Genomic DNA, 22,770 nt, shown 5'->3' with positions numbered 1-22,770 from the left:
CCTTTAACAAATCTGCCCTATCTCTCTATCTGGAAAAAATGATCGTCCCCAGCAGCTTTACCAAGTTATGAGATGATAATATTACAATAAAGTATAAAAGTTATAAATGAGGAGTGGGTTTCCTCTGAACCTAAATACTGCACATGTCCACTTGCAGTTATTCTTGGTAAACTCAATCTCCATTAGCTTGCCATTTGCTTGCAACACAGCAGCTGTGAGGACATGTTCAAAACAAAACCATTCCTTGTATACTGCATCATGGAGAAAAACTTTTCACATACATGTCTTCAGGGGTCCAGTGTAGAAGAACCTTCACCTTTCCAGAACCCTCCTTCCTTTTTGCAAGCACCTGAACAGCAAAAGAAAAGGCAAACCACAGATTAAATTAACTCCAACAGGGAAGAATGACCAGAGGTAACCACACAGGATTACGGTTTCGTTCCATTTTGAATTTCAAGCCAATTAGTGATTCTACATGTCTTCTTCCTACACAGGTGTCATTATGTGCTCTCGCTTCTCAGTAGAGAACCGGCTTCAAAGACCTGTCCTCCTCTTGGTACGGCCTCAATAATGAATAAGAAAGCCTCAAACCTCTTAACAAATTATACAGCAGCTGAATATTAGGCTATTGGTCAATGTGATGCTCTATATAAGAACTGTAGGGAAATTTCTGGACGCAACATTTAGAAATACAAGGAGTCAGGGAACACGTGTGAACACTGAGCTTATATTACAAACCAATCAATGTTCTTCGTACAAATCATAAAAGCCAGACGCTTCATCTTGTTAAACATGAACGTCCCTCAGCTGTACTAACCTGCCCCTGTTTACTCAAATACATAACCCCTGTATCTCTGCAGCCATTTATCCTGTAAAATTACAGCTGAGGCCACATGAAGAGTCCTGTACAGTTGGCCCTCATATTGCCAAACAGCTCATACATCATGCTGTGCCGGTTTACAATAAAACTGCTCAGGAATTCACACATACCGTCTGTAAGGGGAAGAAAAGGTAGAAAAATAACCAGTAGCTTCAAAAATAGCCACAGCTACAAGCACTTGCGTCAATCGTCTCCTTTTTTTAAGAGTCTGTTTTTAGCAGAATGAATGAGCTCACATGTGAAAAATTCTCTTACGCACATGAATATCTGAAATTATTTCTGGTGCTCAAGAGACTCACCATAGCACTGATTGGAAACAGTTTGAAGGGCAGGAGGAAGGAGAATCCAAAGAGACAGAGACCTAGAATCACTTTCCTTCATCTGCAATTTCACAATCATCCCCCATCTTTCAGTTTAAAACATTTTAATATGTTTGTTTAAAAGAGCCTTGATCCATTTGGTTCATCTAATAACTCATTGATCTGACGTGTGCTTTCTTTAGCTGGCTGCTTGAGCTTTTTCAGAAACGGAAACGGGACACAAACATGTCACGCTACAGACTAAATAGTGTTAATTAGACAACTTTGGCATTTGATGATAGTTTACATGAATGTTGTAACATTTGTCTGCTAAAAGATTTACAAAAAACAAGTTGGATAAGTTTGAGTCGGGAACCTTTCGGGAAATAATAAACACAATGTTGTTTATCATCCAGACCAATTGGTAGCAGTAAGAATTCTTTGAATTTTTCTTTAACGACATACCAGCAAGGGGAGATTTTATAATCCGTGCCAGACACAATGTCCAAATTTAGAGTAACGATATGTAGCTATGGCAGCTTTTGATGTTTACTTAACACACTCAAAGCCTGTGTGAGTTCACTGCCACACAAAGAAAGAAAAGAGAGAAAAATACTGAACTGTACATAACAATTGAATTATAGCAGCTTCTCCAATGACTACACCTGTTTTTGAATAGCAAGTCATCTGCTTTCAGTGATTTGGGTAGGAATTCATTCATCCCTGTGAGGATGGTCACAGCTATTATAGCAGCTTCAAAGAATATAACATTGTAAATGCAATCCGAGTGCAAACATGGGGAAAAAAGCTATAAAAGAAAAAATAACCATCGGTAACAAATTACTTACTTAAAAAATGACTATTTGACTGGCACATCAACTATAAAATTATCATAATTTTAATGTTCAAAGTGGAAAAAGAAGACTGATTAAATGCCTACATTATTAGAACATGTAAAAAGCTCAGTTGTGTTGGAGCAGGAATGTCTAAACCAGGGGTCACCAACACAGTGTCTAAGGGCACCAGGGAGCCCACATGGACCATGTGAGATGCCCTCAGGAACTCTAGTCGCCAATGAGCTCCATTTCAAATCTGATTCACTTTCCAGAATAAATTTATATGAGAGATGTAGTTAGTAAAGTTTAATAGTGCTGATAAAAATTTAGTATTAAATTAACCATCTTTAAATGTTTATTTTCACAAAAAAATGTTGCAGATCTGGTATATGATCAGTTATAGATAATGACATTTATATGAGATGTAGTTCCAAAAACGCAAGGTGGATTATCTATGAAATTTTATGAAAATGAAATAATTGGAGAAATTGGGAGAAATAAAGAATTTAATGTTGAAACCTAAACATGTCCAACCTTTTTAAGTTACTGCTTGCCTTCCTTATTATTCCTTATATGATTCAGGACTGAATCATAACATAATCTAATCGCTAGAGCGGACATGGCCTCGTCTGGAGTCGCTGCTACCCCCAATTTCCACTGGCTCCGGCTCCGCTGCTTTATGTCACTGCCGCGTCACCAGAGCTGATAGGTTTCCACTTTAGTCTATGTGTTAATTTCCACCGGGTCCGCTGTGGTGCATGTCTGCTCCTTCTCAGATGCGGTAGTCCGGTGCCTTCCACCAGATTTACGCAGGGCTTCTATTTCTGGCAGACACTGGAGCACGACGCATCAATCAGCATAGAGCAAATGAAGCTAAACAGGAAATTAAGCACGTATTCCGCAATAAAATATCGGGTTACTTTTCAAAATAAAACACTTCAGATTATATTTCAAGTACCAACATCACCAAAACATCATAATGTGTAAAAACAAAATCACATTCACTATATTGATTCCTCTCATACTGTAACTACACTGTAAACTGCAGCTACTTTGATTTAGTTCATGTTTTACTGGTGCAGTTTTATGTCTTCTCTGTTGGCTGTTGATAAAAAATGTGTCTATGACAAATCCAGAGTCCACCCTTCTTGAACTCCTTTGCTAGGAACAGTGACCTGTTTATTGTTGCATTTATAACACATACATTTAACTGCGTTCTCATGCGATTATGTAAATATCGTGAAAACTGCTCTGTCTCATGACGTCACTGTCGTCCAACCGGGGTGTACCGAGGCGCACTCAAAACGCAACCGGTGGGGATTACCAGACGGCGGACAGCGGGGAAAAACCAGATCGGTGCGATGGCGCAGCGGAGACGTATCCAGTGGAAACCCCCAGTAAGCTTATCAATAAACGGGAAGAGATTCGTCACCTTTATAATAAGTGTTGACTAAGAGTGAGGCCAAGGCAGGCTGACTTCATAATAGTGTATCATGTTTTTCTGCAGTCAGTGTCTTCTCCTCACCCTTCTCTCTCTGATCTGTTTCAGGTGTTGTGAAGCTGATGATGGCAGTTCCTGATCAGTGGTTCACGGCTCAACTAGTCTGGGACACTCCCAACCAGTCGAGGCAGATGGCTGCCACCTCTGAACCTGGTTCTGTTAAAAGGGAGTTGTTTCTTCCCACTCTCACTAAATGCTTGTTCATGACAGAGAACGCATCTTACCTCCTAAATGATCAGTGTTTGATGTAATCTTAGATAGGCTTTCTAGCTCTGTAAATCCTCAAAAGGTAGAATTGCACATTTCTAACCAGCAGCAGGCCAAAGCAACACCGTATCCAGCTCTTTACGCACAAATGTTCAGAAGCAGTTTCAACAATGCCACCACCTTGCTGCATTGTGGTCATTTTTAGTAAAAAATGCACGCACGCACACACACACCAGGTAAAGAGCCACAAGAACAAGGCTACTGTGGAAGAACCATGACCAAACAAAGACTTGTGCTTGGGCAGCATGTGATTTGTCAGCTGAGTGGTTTGATGGTGGCAGTGTGTGCTTACAAAGAGAGATCTTAATCCTCCATAAACCCCATCAGAAGGAGGTGGAACTGAGAAAAAAAAAGGAGGAATTTATAGACGCTTCATAACAAGATTGTGGAGGATGAACCTGGGTGTCTGTCTGGGTGGGGGGTGGAGGGGCAGATGAGCTCTGGATGACGCAGATTGTAGCAATAACAAAAATATCTCATTGTAAACATGGCTGAGCCGCTCCAGCCGGTTGGACTCCACAGGACCCCCACAGCTCTGCTGAGTCCTCAGGCCTGCTGGGGGGTCCAGGTCCACCCTACATTCTAGTTCTCTGCCACAATCCTCCAGAGGTCTGCAAGAAAAGGGACGTCTGCCAGATGTCCCTGTGACTTCATGACCCTGACCTTCTCCTCATCCTTTCTGTGTCCCATTACCTCTCCTAACCTCTTCCCAGGCTCGTCTGCAGTCTGCACGCCTCTTTAGGCATTAGACTTCTGGCTGCACCGCTGAGGTTTGGAGAAGCAAAGCGGAGCAGAAAAGAGCCGAATAGGTTCATTTCTAAAAGTACTGACGTCAAGGCTCTAATCTTTACCATTAAGCAAAGCAGCAGCGAGCCAGTTTTTAACCGCATCTACTCCATGAGCTATAAACAAAAAACAGGTACAATTCTCATCGATCTAGAAATTGATTAAAAGAACATTAAATAAAAGGTGAATTTGAAATATAATAGCATACTCTTGACTTCTAAAAGCACCATGCATACACTATAGGGAAAAAGATATTTAGCCACACCAGTCTCTGTTGGTTTGGGCTGGGCCCCTTACTGTCAGTGAGGGATTATTTTAATGATTCAGCATACAAAGGCGTTTTGGACAATGCTATGCTTTCAAATTTGTGGAAACAGTTTGGGGAAGGCCCTCTTTATTCTAATCCAAATGGACTAAATCATCTCAGTCAAACTCAAGACCCAGGGGTCAGTGCTTTTATCGGTAAAAACCACATTTCTTAGGTACTACCGGGTACTGATTCACAAAAAAAATGAAAGGGTACCATGTTTCGGTACCTAAACACATCCTAGAGTAGCTGATTTTCCGTGCTTAACATGAACACAGCATTGCACGCACAAGATTACTATTACAATTTCATTTATCAGACACATTTATCCAAAGCAATGTGCAACACAAGCAGTTAGGGTTAAGAGACTTGCTCAACATCCCAGTGATGGCTCAGTTTGGATTCAAACTGTAATTGTAATACTTGAATTTGTAAAATATTATACCATTTTTTAAATGTATTTCACTCCATCCTCTTTTTACTCATTTGTTTTAAATTATTTGGCATCCATGGACCCACGTTACACAATTTTCCAGAAGGGGAAAGGAATAGGAGTGCATAGAGCTGGGTTAAAAATCAAGAAAAGTAAAGATGCAGCATTGAATGACATCTGTCATTTCTTGCTTAGATAGTGTGGAAGCCTTAAATACTGTATATATAATTTATAAGTGGAAGTACAAATTAGGGCTTAATAATGTTAAAATAGTTCCCCCCACCCTTCCCCAACAAAAATCTGTGGAACACTTTTGATCTAACGTATTTGGCCCCTGAATGAAAAGGAATTCGACACCCCAGGAATAAATGAATCGGAATAATCGAAATGAATGTGAATAATACTGCATTCAAATTAAATCAAACACAAAGACAGCTTCTTTTTTTTTTTTTTTTTACTAACTAAGGCTATCTCCAGAGTGAAAGGTTAATGACTTAGAGAGATCTGGAGAAGCTGGACTATCATTATGTTCTTCTTAGAGGAGCTACAGCTGTTTGTTTTTTGTTTTCTTCTAAATGCTGCACTTTTAGTCATTTAAAGTGTATAAAATGAACTATACAAATAAATGTGTTTTGCCAGCACTGTTGCAAAACACCAACACCCTTTGATGTACAGCGTAGTCTATGTTAGCTGTGGCCTCCTTCACAATAATACAATAATGGGAATTGGGAACATTATTTTTACCTTGTGTAAAAAAACTATAGATTTGTTAGAAACGTGTTTGAAAAACAGAAACTATTTAATTTATACACCTTAATAGGCAGGTTTACATTTAGTTTGCTCATTGTTCCATTTGCTCCACAGCACTGTTAGTATTATTTTGTAAACTAGAAGTGCCCATGATGGCCTCCCAGGATTCCCTGCATGCCTTTTCATGACCAACATCATTGTTGTTGCATTTGGTATCAGTTGAGTTACTCTGTGAGGTCTATTCAGTCATTTGTTCACTCATTCATCGTCCCTACTCCATTTTGTTTTATTTACTATATGTTGATTTTACATATTTTGTTTACATTTACTTAAATTCACTCTTTATCTCTTTCCATATACAATGGACAGGGATTACTTGTGGATGGGGTATTAATGACATTTTATCCAAAAACAAACAGTAAATAAATATTTTTATTAGAAATATGAATGCAATTGGTTCTAGAAGACCAACTGCTCCTACATGTATCTTAATTTAATTACTAATAAACATGTTATTGTTCAAAACAATGTTGACATTATTATGTAATTTCCAAGTCATATCCCTCACATTCCTGTTTGAAGGCTATAGAACCCTAAACATTATTTTCTAAAAATCCTCTGAAATCAGAAGAAATACTTATCAGTTAGATATGAAATATGGCTGCAATACAAATTTTAAACTATGTTCTTATTAGTCCAGGCTTTAAAAGTCTGATATGAAACATTGAGCACCAAATAGGATCTCTTTGGTTTTACCTGGAGGATGAAAGTGCTCATGGTTATTTTCCTCTGTTTCTGCATGGTTGACCAGAAGTGGGATACCACAGTTGCATGATACAAATAATCTATAATTTATAAAACTGTTTTCTCACGGGGGGGAAATGCATTAAATGAACAATTTTCTCAACATGGAGTGTGAGCAGACAACGCAAGTTACATTTGCACACAGTAAGCAGGAGCTATGACGCTGTCAGAAGAAAAGTAAAGCGAGCTGACAGATATGTGGCCACGTTTGGATTTGCTTTGGAATAAACACTGAGATGAAGCATGAGATGAGAGTTGTTCAGTGTTTTCATCTTTCATGGGTCTGAGAGCTCTGAGCAGGGCACGCAGCGCTCCCTAGTGGAATTATACAAGACAGGCAGCCATTCAAAAAATGCTCCCATTCACACGCAAAACACCTTTACGGTCAACCTGTGGATGAATAATTTAGTCCTGGACTCGTCAGGTAACATCAAAAAAAAAAAAAAAAAACATTTCAGTGAGAGGCTTTGTTTCTTCTGAGTGCTCAGACATGTCTTCTGTGTGAAGGTGAAAAGACACTTTACAGCTCATCCATAATGTATCCAGCTCACACATATGCAGAAATTCAATTGTCTTTGATGTGAACTCCAATTCCGAGAAACACAACATCAGGCCTCAAGGCCTTTCCAGGTTCAATGCAAGTGCAAAGAAGGAAAAAAATCACATTGCTCAGAGATCTGTTTTTCACCCCCTTTGTTGTTCAAAAGGAAAATAAGAATTAATTAAAAAGAAAAACAACAACAGTGAACTCAAGCGTATCAAAAAATACTTATTAATGGTGTACAATGTGGAAGTATTAAAATGAAAAGACAATATGGGGTATTGTTACTTTTTTTATTACAAAATGTCCCAATATTTCTGGTTCAGAGTTAAACTAAAATAGAAGATAAATCAGGGATGGCCAAACTTGGTCCTTGAGGGCCGTAAACCTGCAGGTTTCAACTGTGTCCCTGAATGTGATAAAGATGTTATCATTGAATCATAACAAGAAGTGCAGCTATCGAAGTGTTTCAAAGAAAGCAGCCAATCCTGTGAGTGTCCAGAGCATCAGAAGGCCAATGTGCTATTGTAGCTCAGATTGTAGAAGCTGGTAAATGTAGTTATGATGTCAGAGCACACAGCGGCTCAGTTTACTGCATAGCTACACACTCCTGTTCACACAGTTGTTGGAAGGTTCTACAGTCCCATCTACAGGGTTCCCACACTTTTTTCAAAATTATTTTTCAAAACTTTTCCAAAATATTTTACCAAATTTCCATTACTTAGTTTTGAAATGCAAAGATATTTTCAAGACCATTAGCGTGCAAAAATGAGCGGGCCTTTCCAGTGCACCAGTGTAACAGAGGTCTGACAGTGTGCCATGTAGGGGTGGGAACCTCTGGGTACCTCACGATACGATATGCGATACAAAGCTCACGATAACGATTGTCTCACGATGCGACGATACTGCGATTATGGATATATTGGTCAGAAATCATTCTACGATAATCTGACATAACAAGAAAAAAAAATTAAGTGAAAAAATACAATTTTTATTTTATATCTCTGAAAGACAATAAATAGAAAAAGTGTCTATGAACAGTGACACTATTTTAGTGCAACATTTCTGTAAATAAGTGTCAACATATCAATGTAAATAAGTATCTCCAATAGTGCTTTCTGTAAACAAAAAATAGGGTCTTTCTTACCAGTGACACCATTATAATGCAATATTCTAGTAAACAATATATTGGTTCCTTCAACAGTGACAAAATGTCTGTGAAGACCTACCTGCACATTTGAGTGAAAAATCAGAAAAGGAAAAAATCGATACTTAGCGGGAGCATATCGATGATCGATCATGCGGAGGAATATCGCTGTATCGAGATATTGTCACACTCCTAGTGCCATGGTTAGTAGCAAAAATGTGGCCCAGGGAATACAAGTTATGTCAAAGCATCGTACAAAGGAGCAAATGCCCGGCATAGACATCCAGTTTGGAAATATATATTTTTTAAATACTGTAAAGTTACATTAAATAGCTGATACATTATTAAACATAGTTTCATTATAAGATTATAATTTCAATTTGCAGACATTTATTAAAAGCGATGTACTACACAAATAACCTAATTGTGATTTTTCTGACAGATATTGTGATTGCGATTCAATTTACGATTTTTAAAAATATTTTATACATTTAAATGCATATGCATATACTAATAAAAAAGACAATTGTAATTAAACAGAAATGTATGTCAAAATTTAATTTAAAATAAGTAAAATACAATTAAAAGGTATATATATAAATTATACTGACATGGATTATTCTGACTGCTCCTTTTTAATTATTTATGTCATATAAAGATGTATGAGAAAAGCATTGATGTGACACAATTTCCCCTCAGGGAACAATGGTTTACTGAATCTGATCAGCTTTATTGATTACGTTTTGATCAACTTCATTTAAATTAACCTTCATTCATATTAGGTTAATTCATTTAAATAAACCTAATTTAAATTATCCTAATGACATCATTCCAGACCGTAATGATTAAATAAAAAGAAAAGGACGCAAGGATCATGCATCAGTTATTTCGCCACTAGAAGCTAGACTATTTTACAGTATTATCAATAATCTACGATGTTTCAGACTCTACAATCCCTGGCATCGATGGTCTCGCCCACAACAACAGAACAACTTTATCCACGGATCTTCTGTAGCTCTGATGAGATGTTTAAACACTGCGCAGGTGAAGCTGATTAAAGCTGATTAAAGTCCAGGGAGCACAGCAGCGCTACACGAGAAACGGACAGAGTTTCACAGACACGTTAAAGTTAAGCGGGCACTGGTTGGCTCTGATTTAGGAGTCAGTGATGATTTGCATAGTTTTTTGGCAGTTTAGACGGTGTTTAGTGCCGTTTATACTGTGTTTGAAGAGGCCAGGAAGGGAGGGTGGTGGGTGGTGCACAAAAGAAGCGGTCCCCGAAACATTAAAAAAAACGTCCTTTTCCTCACGGTGATGGCGTTTCAACCCGATTCTATCCATTTCTGCGTTCAACGGTAAATTCCATTATCATTAGTCAATTCCGTGATTCCGTTTGATTTTATAGGGCTCTAGTGTAGTTGTTTTTAGCGCACTCAACTGAGGGGTAACTGAGACTCGCTGTAGCGCATACAAGCTTGCGTCCTGTAACCATCTCTGATTGGCCAGCAGCCCAGGAAGGCGGTTCTCACTCAAATGATGGAGACGAGAAAAAAAAACCTCTAGCATCTGAGGTTACGTTATCGCAGTAGTGAAAACCTTAATATCGATGTGATTAAGGTTAATCGTTCAGCATTACTACACAAGGTGTTAGGGTTATGGGACTTGCCTAGCATCTCATAGTAACAGCAAAGGTAGGATTTTAAACATTAAAATAAAATAGGCTATATTTCCAAACAGTTAAATTATTCCATGACTTTTCAACAATGGAAAATTGTTCCTAAACTTTTCCAGGAATTTCATGAGCATGGGGACCCTGTATCTAATAGATGGCTGCTAACCAGCATTTCAAACTATCAGTAGAAGATGCAGCTTATCCTCAAGTTGCAGTACTGGTAAAATATTAACCCTGAACATTTTAGGTTTTTTTTGCAATTATTGCAGCTAATTACAGGGTTTGACATGAACGCTTGCCTACTTGCCACAGACAAGATAAAGTAAAAGTTCAACCAAACCGGTGTCTGTTTACTGTTTACCAAAGCAGTGATCCTCAGCCTTGTGTGTTTATAATGCTCAACGTTTCCACGGACCAAAGGGAGGGTCTGAGTGAAGAGCAGAATGAGGTGTGCTCTGATATACTTTCTCTTTTATAATGGATATTTCTGCTCATAGAAGCCTGGGGTTATTTCCAATTACTGGACTGAAGCTTGCTATTATATCTGGCATTTTATTTTGGTGTGCACCGAGAGTTTGGGCGTTTGCCTGGTACTGATCCATCAAATGCACGGAGCCGTTTAGGCAGCAAAAACCCAAAGAGATGAGGATTAAAGAAGCTGTTTCAGGTTTAAAACATTAGAATGAGGTTGAATATAAAGTAAAATACTAAATTATAAGTTTACCCTAATAATTAGTCTGTATTGGATTTTTACTGCATTTAAAGGACACATGACCGTCTTATTCTATATGAACAATATCTTGCTGATATCTGATAATAATGGTGTATTAATTATTGTCATTTTCACTGCTGAAATCCCAGCAGTGTGACAGTGAGCAGCTCTCTGTGTATGCTCAAGCTGTAGAAGGCAGTAGACTGAAAGACATTCATCTGTTAAAATGTAATTGTAGTTTATATCAAAGTTATTTAAGACTCCGGCTTCAGCTCGAGCTGACTTTGGTGGTGCTCGAAACTGTCGGGACCATCAATTGATGAGGCCACAGAATTCTTCACATCCTTCCTATGGTTTTGGATGTAGGTGTTGAGACAAATTCTGTGCCTACGTACTTATGGCTCAGAGACAAATTTACAAATGTACGTAAATTAGGAAAGTCTGTTTGCAGAAGTCTTCTTACAATGAGCCTCTACATAGTGTCGAGGCTTCTGTAGTTTGTGTAATAATAATAATTATGATGCTACCTAACTTCTTAGGTGTGGTCAGTGTGAGCTTTCGGCACTGCGTTGTATCTGAGAAAACCTGACAAGATCTGCCACAACCCAAATACGGTCATTCTCTGAAAAAGCAGCCCAGAAATGCGTGAAAAGAAACATTCAAATACTAAATTTTACCTTAAGATAAACATAATAATGTGGACACACTGTTTAAGGTGTGTTCTTGCATTTAGCATCAACATGAAAAAATGGCGTTATTATAAGCACAAAAAAGAAAAACCTTGCACAAAAGCAAAGCACTTCAAGTTCTGATTTCTGTTGAAATGCTATGCAGAACTTACCGTACTGTGAAAGACAACGCTGTGACCATTGCCGACACTTTCAATGTGCGTGGTGAGGTTAAGGCAGATGGCCCGGTGGCGGATAGCGTCCATAGTCTGGGCGTCAAAGAAGTCATGGGGCCTTGCTGCTGAGGTAAAGAAGGAGATACCAAGAATAAAGCGTCACTGAACACAAAGCAGGAGGAGTGCCAGGACTCAACTAGCAAACTGACATTTGTAACGATTTAAGAAAAAGTGAGAATCTAAGACAGGTGACAATTTTTTTTAATTTATTTACCAAACGACGACAAAATCTCTAACTGCAGCTATCATCTCTGGCAGGTACGCTAAGAATCAGGTTATGTTATACATATGTAGGGTGACGGAGAGTGAAAGAAAACAGTAACGTCTGGATACATTTGAATGTTACAGTTCCATCGCTGAGTGTAGAAGACTGAGCGTTCCGAACATTTCATTACACACAGGCTCCACAAACACATGAGAGCAGTCTGTCCATCACTGACACTAACTGGACCTTCGGCCTGATTTTAATGAAAGTGAAAAGCTAAATAATAATTAATCGGACCTCTTGAATTTTCCTATAAATAAATTAAAACAGCTGATCACAGGCTAAATCAGATCAATATGATGGTTGTCGTGGTTAAATCCAATGTGTTATTTCCTTATCTCAATACAATCGATTGATTGTCTTTTAAAACAATGTTAGATCGATATGTGTTATCCATAAGGCCAACTTGCCGATGTAGTTGGATCATAGGACAATAAATTGATCCATTGATGTAATAGATGAATAGTTACATCCTTAATGTGGAGGGATTGGATCAAGTGTGAATGATCCAATCCCTACTGGAGCTGTGGTTCTACTGGTGGTCATTGCAATGACTGTTGGTTGCATCTAGAAGAACATTTAGATCTGCTTTTAAACAGCATTGCTCCACAGGTTTAAACATCATGAGGTCCTACCAACAGCCTGGAATACATACATCAGATCACCAGGTAACCTGATCACCAGTTAAACTGTAACAAATACAATATTTTAAATTGAAATACTGTGCTAATAAAAATATTCTTGTTTTTTTTGGAGCTATGAGTGTTCAAGGGAAAGATGGAAACTAAGACTATATATGTTTAGGGAGGGTCTCCTACCCTCATCAGGATAAACAATACATGTACCTGTCAAAAAATTGTGAATATCATTAAAAAAATTCAAATTTTGGTCACTCATTTAAATAAGTGAAACCCATATTATATGATATAGACTCATGTCACAGAGTGAAATATTTTAAGCCTTTGTTTCTTTGATTAAGGCTTACAGATAATGAAAACCCAAAATTCAGTGTCTCAGAAAATTAGAATATTACATACGATCAATAATATATTATTATTGTTATTATTATTATGTATTATTTGATATTATTATCAAATTTCCATTTTCCAGCAGGACTTGGAAGCTGCCAAAAGCTACCAAAAGCTGGTTCAATGACCGTGGTGTTACTGTGCTGAATTGACCAGCAAACTCACCTGACCTGAACCTCATAGAGAATCAATGGCTATTATTAGTAGGAAGATGGAAGACACCAGACCCAACAACGCTATCAAATCAACCTGGGCTTTCATTATATCTGAGCAGTGCCACAGGTTGATCACCTACATTTCACGCAAATCATTGCAAAAAGAGGCCCAACTAAGTACTGAGTGCATTCAATTGAACACACTTCTCAGAAGTTAAAACATATATTTGTTTTTATTGATATTAAAAAATTCTGAGACACTGAATTTTGGGCTTTCACTAACTGTAAGCCTTTATCATTACAATTTCAAGAAATATTCGCTTGAAATATTTGACTATTGTTGTCGTGAGTTGTCATTTTTTAGCTGTACCTGTTCAGGGCAAGCAGACAATGAAGTAACGGAGAGAAAGATGAAACCACAGTTAAAACGGTTTAAATGAGGACTTGTCTGCGTGTCTTGCAGGTACGTACGTAGGGAGCACCTGCGTTTGTTCTTGAGCTTCTTCCTCTTGTTGAGTCCAGCCTTGGATGGCGACTCCTCCTTGAGTTTGGCCTGGCTGGCCATTTTAGAGGAGCTCTGCTGGCTGAAGTGACTGGGCACGTGGCGGGCCAGTCCTCCCTGAGAGGCAAAGCTGGCAGTGCAGCCGCCGACCACACACTGCAGCAGAGGAGTAAAAAACATGCATGCTCAGGCTGGACGTGAAATGCCATGTATTGGTCCAGCTATTCACTGGACTATTCACTGGACTTGCATGACTTGAACAGCAATAAATAACAAAAAAAAATGAGGGTGTTCTAAAACTTTTGACCGGTTGTGTATATGTAGCCCTCGGCCTCGATGCCTGTCTGCGCCTCTAACAAATCCTAACTACGGATCGGAAGAATAAATTAGGTGAGTGGTTCTCAAACTTGTTTCACCAAGTATCACCTCAGAAAATACTTGGCTCTCCAAGTACCACCATGATGACCAACATTAAAATACAGTAGTGTAGTAGGTCTAAGTATCTATTCAAAACAAGGCGGAGGTTTTATTTAACAAGTATATTTAATATCGTTGTTGACCGTAACATTACACACAGTTTGAACAGTAACACTGTGTTTAAATATAGGAAAATAAAACACTGTACTTAAATAATGAATCAAATAAGCATACCACGAGATGGAGCCCGCGTACCACTGTTTGAGAATCAGTGAATTAGACTTTAGGGCAGAGGTAGGCAAATTTTATCACAGCGGGGCCACAAAAATGTGTTTGTTTGATCGGAGGGCCACATGATCAACATTGATGTCAGCATTTAGAATAATGAGCGATCTGAACATTAATACAGGAAAGAACTATGAGTTTTTATAGTAATTTTGTGTGTTTTTCTCTCGTTCTGCGTGCGTGTGTGTTGTTGTTGTTGTTGTTGTCTTGCTCGTTGTGAGGCACTTTGTGCATTTCTGTTGTCCTTTTGTTTATTTTTTCCTGTATAATAAATGTTTTTTGGAGTCATATTGTGTATTTGTGCTGTCATTTTGTGTTTTTGGGAGGAATGTTAGTGTGTTTTTGTTGTCGTTTTGCTTGTTTGCAAGTACTGTAGGTTTGTAGAGTCATTTTTCTGTAATTTTGTATTTTCTGTGTTTTCCTCTTGGCTTTTACTGTATTTTTTGCAATGTTGTCATTTTTAATATTTACTTATGTATTCTTGCTCTTGTTTTGTGTATTTTTCTGTCATTTTGTACATTTACTTAGGGACCCCCGTGCCACCAGTTGCCTATGTCTGCTTTAGAGTCTGTCAGCACACGTTCCACAGAGATCTACTGGGATCCTCAGCACTTCATCGCGACTGTACTTGATCTGTGTCAGGCCCGGTTGAGTTCAGTCTTAATTCAGGATGTTCTAAAACTCATAGTGTGTTTAATTCTTACACGATATACCCAATATTTACCATGGGAGAGGTGAATAATGTTAGTGAATAGTATCCTAAAAAATGTCTAATCATACTAGTAGTTCAGATTTCCTAGATTTAATGTATAGCAGAGGCCTTTATCCAACCATTACCAGGCCTAGCCGAATAACCTCCAGTTGTGCCACAATAATTGATAACATTTTTGTTAATATTTTTGAAAAAAGGGTCAAAAGTGGTCTTCTGATAAATGATACAACTGATCATTTACCTATATTTGTAACTAATTTTTGTAAAGTAAAAACAGACAAAGAAAAGTGCAGTAAAGTTCTTTGGTCAAGAACTGAAGAAAGACTAAATACATTTAGGGATGATCTTATGAAAGAACACTGGGAAAATGTTTATAGTACAAATAATGTAAATAAGGCCTATGAATCATTTTTTTAAAAGTATCTATGGTTATATAATAAAAATTGCCCAACAAAAATATTGAATGATATAGCAAAAAAAAAACAACAAGCCTTGGGTAACAAAGGGTATATTGAAATCTTGCAAAAAGAAGAATAAGCTTTATTGTGACTTTGTAAAATATCGGACAGTAAATGCAGAAAAAAAATATAAAGCCTATAAAAATAAGTTGACTACCGTAATGAGACGTGCAAAGAAAGATTATTATACAAATTTGTTGATGGAAAACAAAAGTAATATCAAAGGAATGTGGAAAGTTTTAAGGGAGGTTATGGGCAGTAAAATGAATTGTAGTCTGCCATTATAAAAATGAACCAACAGAATACAGAGGTAAGTGGTGTACAAATGGCTGTTGAATTTTATTCATTTTTCGTCAATGTTGGTCCAAATCTTGCTAAATCTATACCACTGCATAACAAAAATAAAAGCTGGATAGGTGAAAGTAGAGTTATGCAATCCCTATTTCTTGGTGAAGTTAGTGAGAGTGAAATTATTTCTACTGTCTCAAATTGAAATGTAAATATTCATGTGATAGTGATGGTTTAGATATGTATATTGTCAAAGAAACTATACATTGTATTATTAGACCATTAAAATATATAATCAATTTGTCTTTTAATACAGGTTTCTTTCCAGATAAAATGAAGGTGGCTAAGATTGTTCCACTTTTTAAATCGGGTGATAGGCATAGTCTCACAAATTATAGGCCTATATCTTTGCTTTCTCAATTTTCCAAAATTCTGGAGAAACTCTTTGTTGAAAAATTTGATTATTTTCTTGAAAAACATTCCTTGATACATGATAATCAGTTTGGGTTTCGAAACACCCGCTCAACAGCTATGGCTTTGATGAAAATCACAGAGGACATTACTACAGAACTGGAAAATAAAAATCACACAGTTGGAGTTTTTATTGACCTTAAAAAGGCCTTTGACACTCTCGATCATGGTACTGTATATTGATATCTAAATTACAGACATATGGCATTAGAGGTGTAGTTTTAAACTGGATTAGTAGTTACTTGGAAAATAGACAACAATATGTAGAGTATATAGGTCATGAATCTAAGTTAGAAACAATACAGTGTGGAGTCCCTCAAGGCTCTGTGCTGGGGCCGAAACTTTTTACTTTATATATTAATGACCTCTGTGAGGAATCAAAGATTTTACGATTTGTTCTTTTTGCGGATGATACTAATTTTTTTGTATCGGGGAAGAACTTAGGAACATTCATGGAAACTGCTGAACAAGAAATGGTCCAACTTCAGAAATGGTTTAATAAAAATAAATTGTCGTATTTAATGTATTCTTTGGAGATATGGGGTGATTCTTATATTACTAATTTAACGCCCTTATTTCTTTTGCAAAAAAGGGCTATAAGAATAATTAATGGAGTCGCTCCAAGAGAGAGCATACCACAGGACTGTTTCTGAGGTCAGGACTACTCAAACTGATGGACTTGGTTTCTTTACAAACTTTATTAGTTGTTCATAAAGCAAAACACTGTCTGTTACCGCATGGACTTCAAACCCTTTTTACTGTAAACAGTGAGACAAGCAGAATTAATAATGACTTAAAACAACCTTTTGCAGGAAATACCCTCAAAAAAATGTGTCTCTCAGTATCTGGTGTGATACAATGGAACTCTCTAGAAAATGATCTAAAATGTTGTTCAAATATTCTTCAATTCAAATATAAGTATAAACAGCACATACTTAACTTGTATAAAGATGAATGTGAAAATTGTTAAATTTACAACAACTGTTGTTTTAGCAAAATCATTTATAATAATTGAGAAATAAAATTAAAAAAAATAATAAAAAAAGTGAAAATTGTTAAAATCAAAAGTTGATTACATCTGTTCTGGGCTATTGTTATCTTCTGGCATCGTTGAGTCCATTTAATTTGTAACGTTTTTGTTAAGAATGCGGTAGGAGTTTATAAGATTTTTTCTTCATTCTACTCCTGTTCTTCTTTTCATGGAATGTTTTATTGTTGTGTTTGCTGGATTGTTGTACCAATTTATGTTGCATTAAAATGAAAAAAGAATAAATAAAATGAAATGAAATGAAAAAATGAGGTAAGGACACCCCATATGATTCTCCATATAGGCTGCATACAAGCAGCTATATTTGGAACTGTTCACAGAGAAGATGAGGACAAAGGAAGGCCTCAGTGTGGTTTACCTTAAAGGGTTTGTCTCCGCTGTGGGTCAGCATGTGTCTCTGTAACCAACTGTGACTGGTGGACGGAGTGTTGTACACCTTACAGCCCTTCCACAGACACACAAACACCTGAGGGACACAAAGCCAGGGAGTTACAAGCACAGTTTAAAAGATGCATTTGTTAGGGGCTGACAGTAAGAGATGCTACTGTTACTCAATTTAAACTGTACTCAAGTACAAGTAAGTCATACATAAAATACAAATAAAAAGTAGCTATATTAACTAGTATTCAAAGTAAAAGTTACTAGTTATTTTCACTCTTCAAGTTCCTTTCTGGTAATAAATCTTGCCATGGTTCCCCTGCATACAGTAAACATCTTATATATAAACTTAAAAAGGAAGAGACCAAATCTTCCACAAGCGGAACTTAAATTATTTTCCACAAAGGCATCTGTATAAAACAAAAGGTTTGTCAAAATGTGCAATTCTTTTTTTCAAATAAAATAACACCAAAGAATTCAATTCAAAATAATTAAAAAAAAATGCTCAGGCTCTAAGTATAGCTACATTTATGAACTCTATAACAGTGCCATGTCAAATTTGCCATGTGGGTAACAACAAAATATGTAGAAACTCCAACCGGGGCTTTGATCAGAAATTGCATGACTAAAAACATATGGATTATGTTCAATGTGCCTTGAAATGGCCATGAAATGGAAATTTAAAAAAATAATCACAAAAATATATAATTTTCAACATACTTAAATACAAAATGACTGATTCAGAAATACACTCAAAAAAGTACAAGTACCCATAAAAAGCTACTAAATTACAGTAACGTGAGTACTTGTAATCTGTTACTTTCACCTCTGAGTACTACCAGCAAAAAGTGATTGTTTGATATTAATTAAAAACCTCCCTGGTTTCAACACAAAGTCAACTCTGTGAATCACAGCTCTATATAAACTCTGTGAGGACAAAGTCTTCCGCTGCAACTGCAAACTAACGGAGGCTCATTTTTAAAATCAAAACCAATTCACACAGTAGTTCACATTATCAATAAACATCAATCAAGTGAAATCAACTTTTTTCGTGAAGTTTACCTTTCAGTTTAAAAATTAAAGAAGCAAATGTTTGTGCAAGGTGGTTTAAATGTGCTGACCAACATGTGTGAAACTTGTACCTTTTAATTTTCATTACGTTTCTTAGAAAAAACTACTTTTAACTAATCTTATAACTTGTAACAATTGTCAAATGTAACAATTACGGTATGTCATATTTTACGGAAAATTAATCACGCTTTTTTAAAAATGTTTCATCATATTATACATATAACAAACCACCATACACCAGATCTGCAACACCTAAAACATTTGTCACAATGTTTTAGTGAAAATAAACATTGAAAGATGGTAATTTAATGCTAAAACATTATCACATGCAGCAGTATCTAACTCTACTAAATACATCTCATACTGTATTTGTGAGTTTTAGATGGAGCTCATTGGTGACGAGAGCTCCTGAGGGCCCCTCACATGGTCCATGCGGGCTACCTGGTACCCGCGGGCACCGTGTTGGTGACCCCGTCTCAACCACATCCACTATTACTCAGTGTAAAAGTTCAAGGTTTCACTTTAATATAAGGGTTGCATTAAAGCTGATATCCAGAGTTTCTGAAAAGACACCTCAACAGCTCCACTTCCTCCCCCTGCCTCTATAATCTACCAGAAGCCACGCCTCTACGTTTGTGCACGCGCTTCGCGGAACACACGGTCGCATCGGGACGCATTGATATAGGTCTATGAGTCATCGTGGTGATGGACATTTCTGAGGTAAGAGCTTCAGAGCTGCTGACTCAGAAAATTGTTTCCTGTGTGGAGTGATTGCCTGTATGTATGTATGTATGTATGTATGTATGTATATAAGTTGTAAATATTGTTTGTACACTGTAAATATTTCTGTAAATAAAAAAAATAAAATAAAAATAAAAGAGCTTCGGCGCGCTCCTCCATGACTCTATGCTGCTCAGTGATACCCGTTTGCTGTTGTGATGCGCGTCGTCGTTTCCGTGCACAGTTTACGCACGCGCATTCCCTTTGATTGGCAGAGTCCGCTCCAGGAAGTCAAAGCCTATTGGCTGGGGGAACTCGGCGCTCGTTTCCATTTATCGGGGTTTTATATGGGTCTATAGGACGAAGGAGGGACTTATATACATTGGTGTAAATGAATGACCACCTACAGTAGACCATAGTAAACGACTAGTTAGGTATTTTTTTCAAATTTCAAAAAAATGATACATAAACATAGATTTCTCTGAAACTTCGGATATCAGCTTTAAACCTTCTATTGAGCATGCAGAACTCTTATTAAAAACAATATCTGTGTTCTAGGCGCTCTGTTCTTTAACAACATGCTGCATTCATTGTGTGTGTTCTGAGAGATTATTATACAGAGTTGTGTCTAATGTCAGCTGTGTGGACACTGGTGATTTAGGCTTCCTCTACTAACCCCTCCTCTCTGTCTGTCCACATGGATCCCCCTGATGTGCTCTGCCAGGTCAGGGCTGGAGTTGAAGCACTGTGGACACAGGTCCCAGCAGCAGGGATAGGCCAGTATCTTAGACACTGATGAGCCGGCGCTGCTCTGTCCGTTCATCATGGCTGGAGTGGAGCGGCCACTGGACACCGTGCTCTCCATCTCCATCAGAGTGCTGCTGATGCTGAGAGACAGAGGACACACGATCACAAGAAGATTAACATATGATTATTATTTCACATATATATATATTCACTGCTAATAGAGAAAGGTGATGGTATTTCCGTCTGTGGGAGAGCACACATTTGAGTTTATGGCAACGATTAACACTAAAAGGTTGTAGCTACAGTTACAGGTGTAACTGTAGTGAATGTAGGTATAATAAAATAAAAGTAATTAAAAAAAATGTAATGATCCATTTTCAAATCACATTATTTGTTTTGTGTTAGAAGAGAGACATTATTTACATATTGATTTAGACTTGCATGATTACAATAAATCAGATAGTCATCTACACATCCCATTAGTAAGAATATTCAGACATTTTTCCTCCAGGAGTCTGTATATTTTCTCCACCCACTGTATTACAGTGATTACTGTATTACTCCCACCTGTCCTCTGAGTCCATGCGACTCGGCGGTTCTCCATCCGAGGAGGAAATCTCCACACTCGGTCGCCTCTTGTCACCCAGCTCGCCGGCTTTCTCCCCGGCCTCACAGACACCCTTGGCCGGCTCGCAGCCCATCCCCGCACACTGGGTCTCCTCTCCGGGACTGTCGGTTCTTTCTTCCCGGCTCTGCTGGGACTCCGGACGGTCTTCCTGTCCTTCTAGAACGCCTGTTACCTCCCGGTCAACCGACGACTCGGCAGCGTCTGTCACTGACTGATTCGCGGCCTTTTCTGCAGCAGGCTTCTCCTCGCTCACCTCCGTCTCCACCTCTTCCGTTTTCGGCTCTACGTTGCAGCCCTGCACGGTGAGCTCCGGTCCTTCCTCTGCCCTCCTCTCCACGGTGTCCACCGGTGGTGGGTCGCTCTCTACCTTTGGAGCAAGAGATTCGTCCGGATCCGCGGGAGCCATTTCTACACTGTGACCAATATTAACGGTGGAACTGGGCGGAGTCCGACAACAGCATCAGCCTCACTGGGCACACTGTGTGTGAGCTTCCATGAGTGCAGTGGAAGGGATGGGGTTCGATTCCCCGTCAGACGCATTCCAGATAAATGATGACCAACGATTCAGAAACAAGCATTTATGCTCAAATCCTCGTCACATCGTTTTTTAATTTTTATTTATTTTGTGTGTGTTTTTCATCCTATTTTAGTGATGATGTGCTTTTAATAACAGGAATTTGTACACGGAAATAAAGATGCACTTAAAAAAAAACCTTTAATGTAAGCAAAAGTTAGCATTGCTCACAGATTTATGACACTTCCTGTCTTTTACAGATCCTTAGACATGTAGAAGATTGGCCACCAGATGTCGCTACACATTAGCAGTGTGTGTGTGTGTGTGTGTGTGTGTGTGTGTGTGTGTGTGTGTGTGTGTGTGTGTGTGTGTGTGTGTGTGTGTGTGTGCGTGTGCGTGTGCGTGTGTGTGTGAACAAAATAAATATATTGTACAACCGTGATATGTTACAAAAATGATCTTGTATTATTGTATAGTAAACTGTACTTATTTTGTTCGTACAATATAATGATATTGTTAGTACAATATAATATACTTTTGTATAATATAATATGGGGTACTGATTGTAAAGTTGCACACTTTTTGCAACATTTAGTAACAAACCAAATTTAAAAAACTTATCTGAACTTTTAAATGTTGTTTTTAATAATAATAATGGATTGGATTTTATATAGCGCTTTATCATTGACACTCAAAGCTCTTTACTGAATTAAAGCATTATTCTTTCACTCCACACTTAGTGGTGGTAAGCTACTATTGTAGCCACAGCTGCCCTGGGGCAGACTGATGGAGGCGAGGCTGCCATAGTACGCCACCACCAACACTCACTCACACACTACATTCATCAGCAATATTTGTGAAATTTGTGTTAAATCTAAATGTAAATGTTAAATACTAAATCTAAATGTTAAATGTTTGTTGACATAAAGGATTTTTCAAACTTTATAGAGGATAACATCTTACTTATCTACAATCTTGTATTATGTTACAAGGCATATTTAAAGTAAATATTGAGAACTTTTTGAGTATGCCAAGTTCGAAATAAGTGTCCTATTTTTTGTTGTATAATATGGGTGCCCTAGTGGGGTTTTTCAACCTTCGGGTCGTGGCCCCATGTGGTGTCACCTGGAACTAAAATGGGGGTCGTTGAAATTTCTAACAATAGCACAATTAAAAAAAAAATACTGATTAAAATGACATACTTTTATTTTTATAATTTTATTTATTTATTTATTCATTTATCT

At 37.7% G+C, this 22,770-nt stretch overlaps 1 protein-coding gene across 3 annotated transcripts in view; it reads right to left on the bottom strand.

Annotated features, from left to right (window-relative positions):
- LOC114465715 (zinc finger protein aebp2-like) overlaps nucleotides 1–21,526 on the bottom strand; it is a 37,473-nt gene extending 15,947 nt beyond the window's left edge. The window contains exons 1-6 of one of the 3 annotated variants that reach the window (XM_028450908.1): nucleotides 20,952–21,526; nucleotides 20,314–20,524; nucleotides 17,827–17,934; nucleotides 13,759–13,945; nucleotides 11,777–11,904; nucleotides 282–349 (exon numbers count right to left, since the gene is read on the bottom strand). In XM_028450908.1, coding sequence (XP_028306709.1) covers nucleotides 282–349; nucleotides 11,777–11,904; nucleotides 13,759–13,945; nucleotides 17,827–17,934; nucleotides 20,314–20,524; nucleotides 20,952–21,418 — 1,169 coding nt within the window. In that variant the 5' untranslated portion in view covers nucleotides 21,419–21,526. The remainder of the gene's footprint in view (nucleotides 1–281; nucleotides 350–11,776; nucleotides 11,905–13,758; nucleotides 13,946–17,826; nucleotides 17,935–20,313; nucleotides 20,525–20,951) is intronic. The other 2 variants (XM_028450909.1, XM_028450911.1) reach the window with 2 other exon arrangements.
- Nucleotides 21,527–22,770: the final 1,244 nt, after the last annotated feature.

The sequence above is a fragment of the Gouania willdenowi genome, chromosome 6 (assembly GCF_900634775.1).
Source record: "Gouania willdenowi chromosome 6, fGouWil2.1, whole genome shotgun sequence".
Taxonomy (NCBI): Eukaryota; Metazoa; Chordata; class Actinopteri; order Blenniiformes; family Gobiesocidae; genus Gouania; species Gouania willdenowi.
This window is presented reverse-complemented; position numbering and strand designations above follow the sequence as displayed.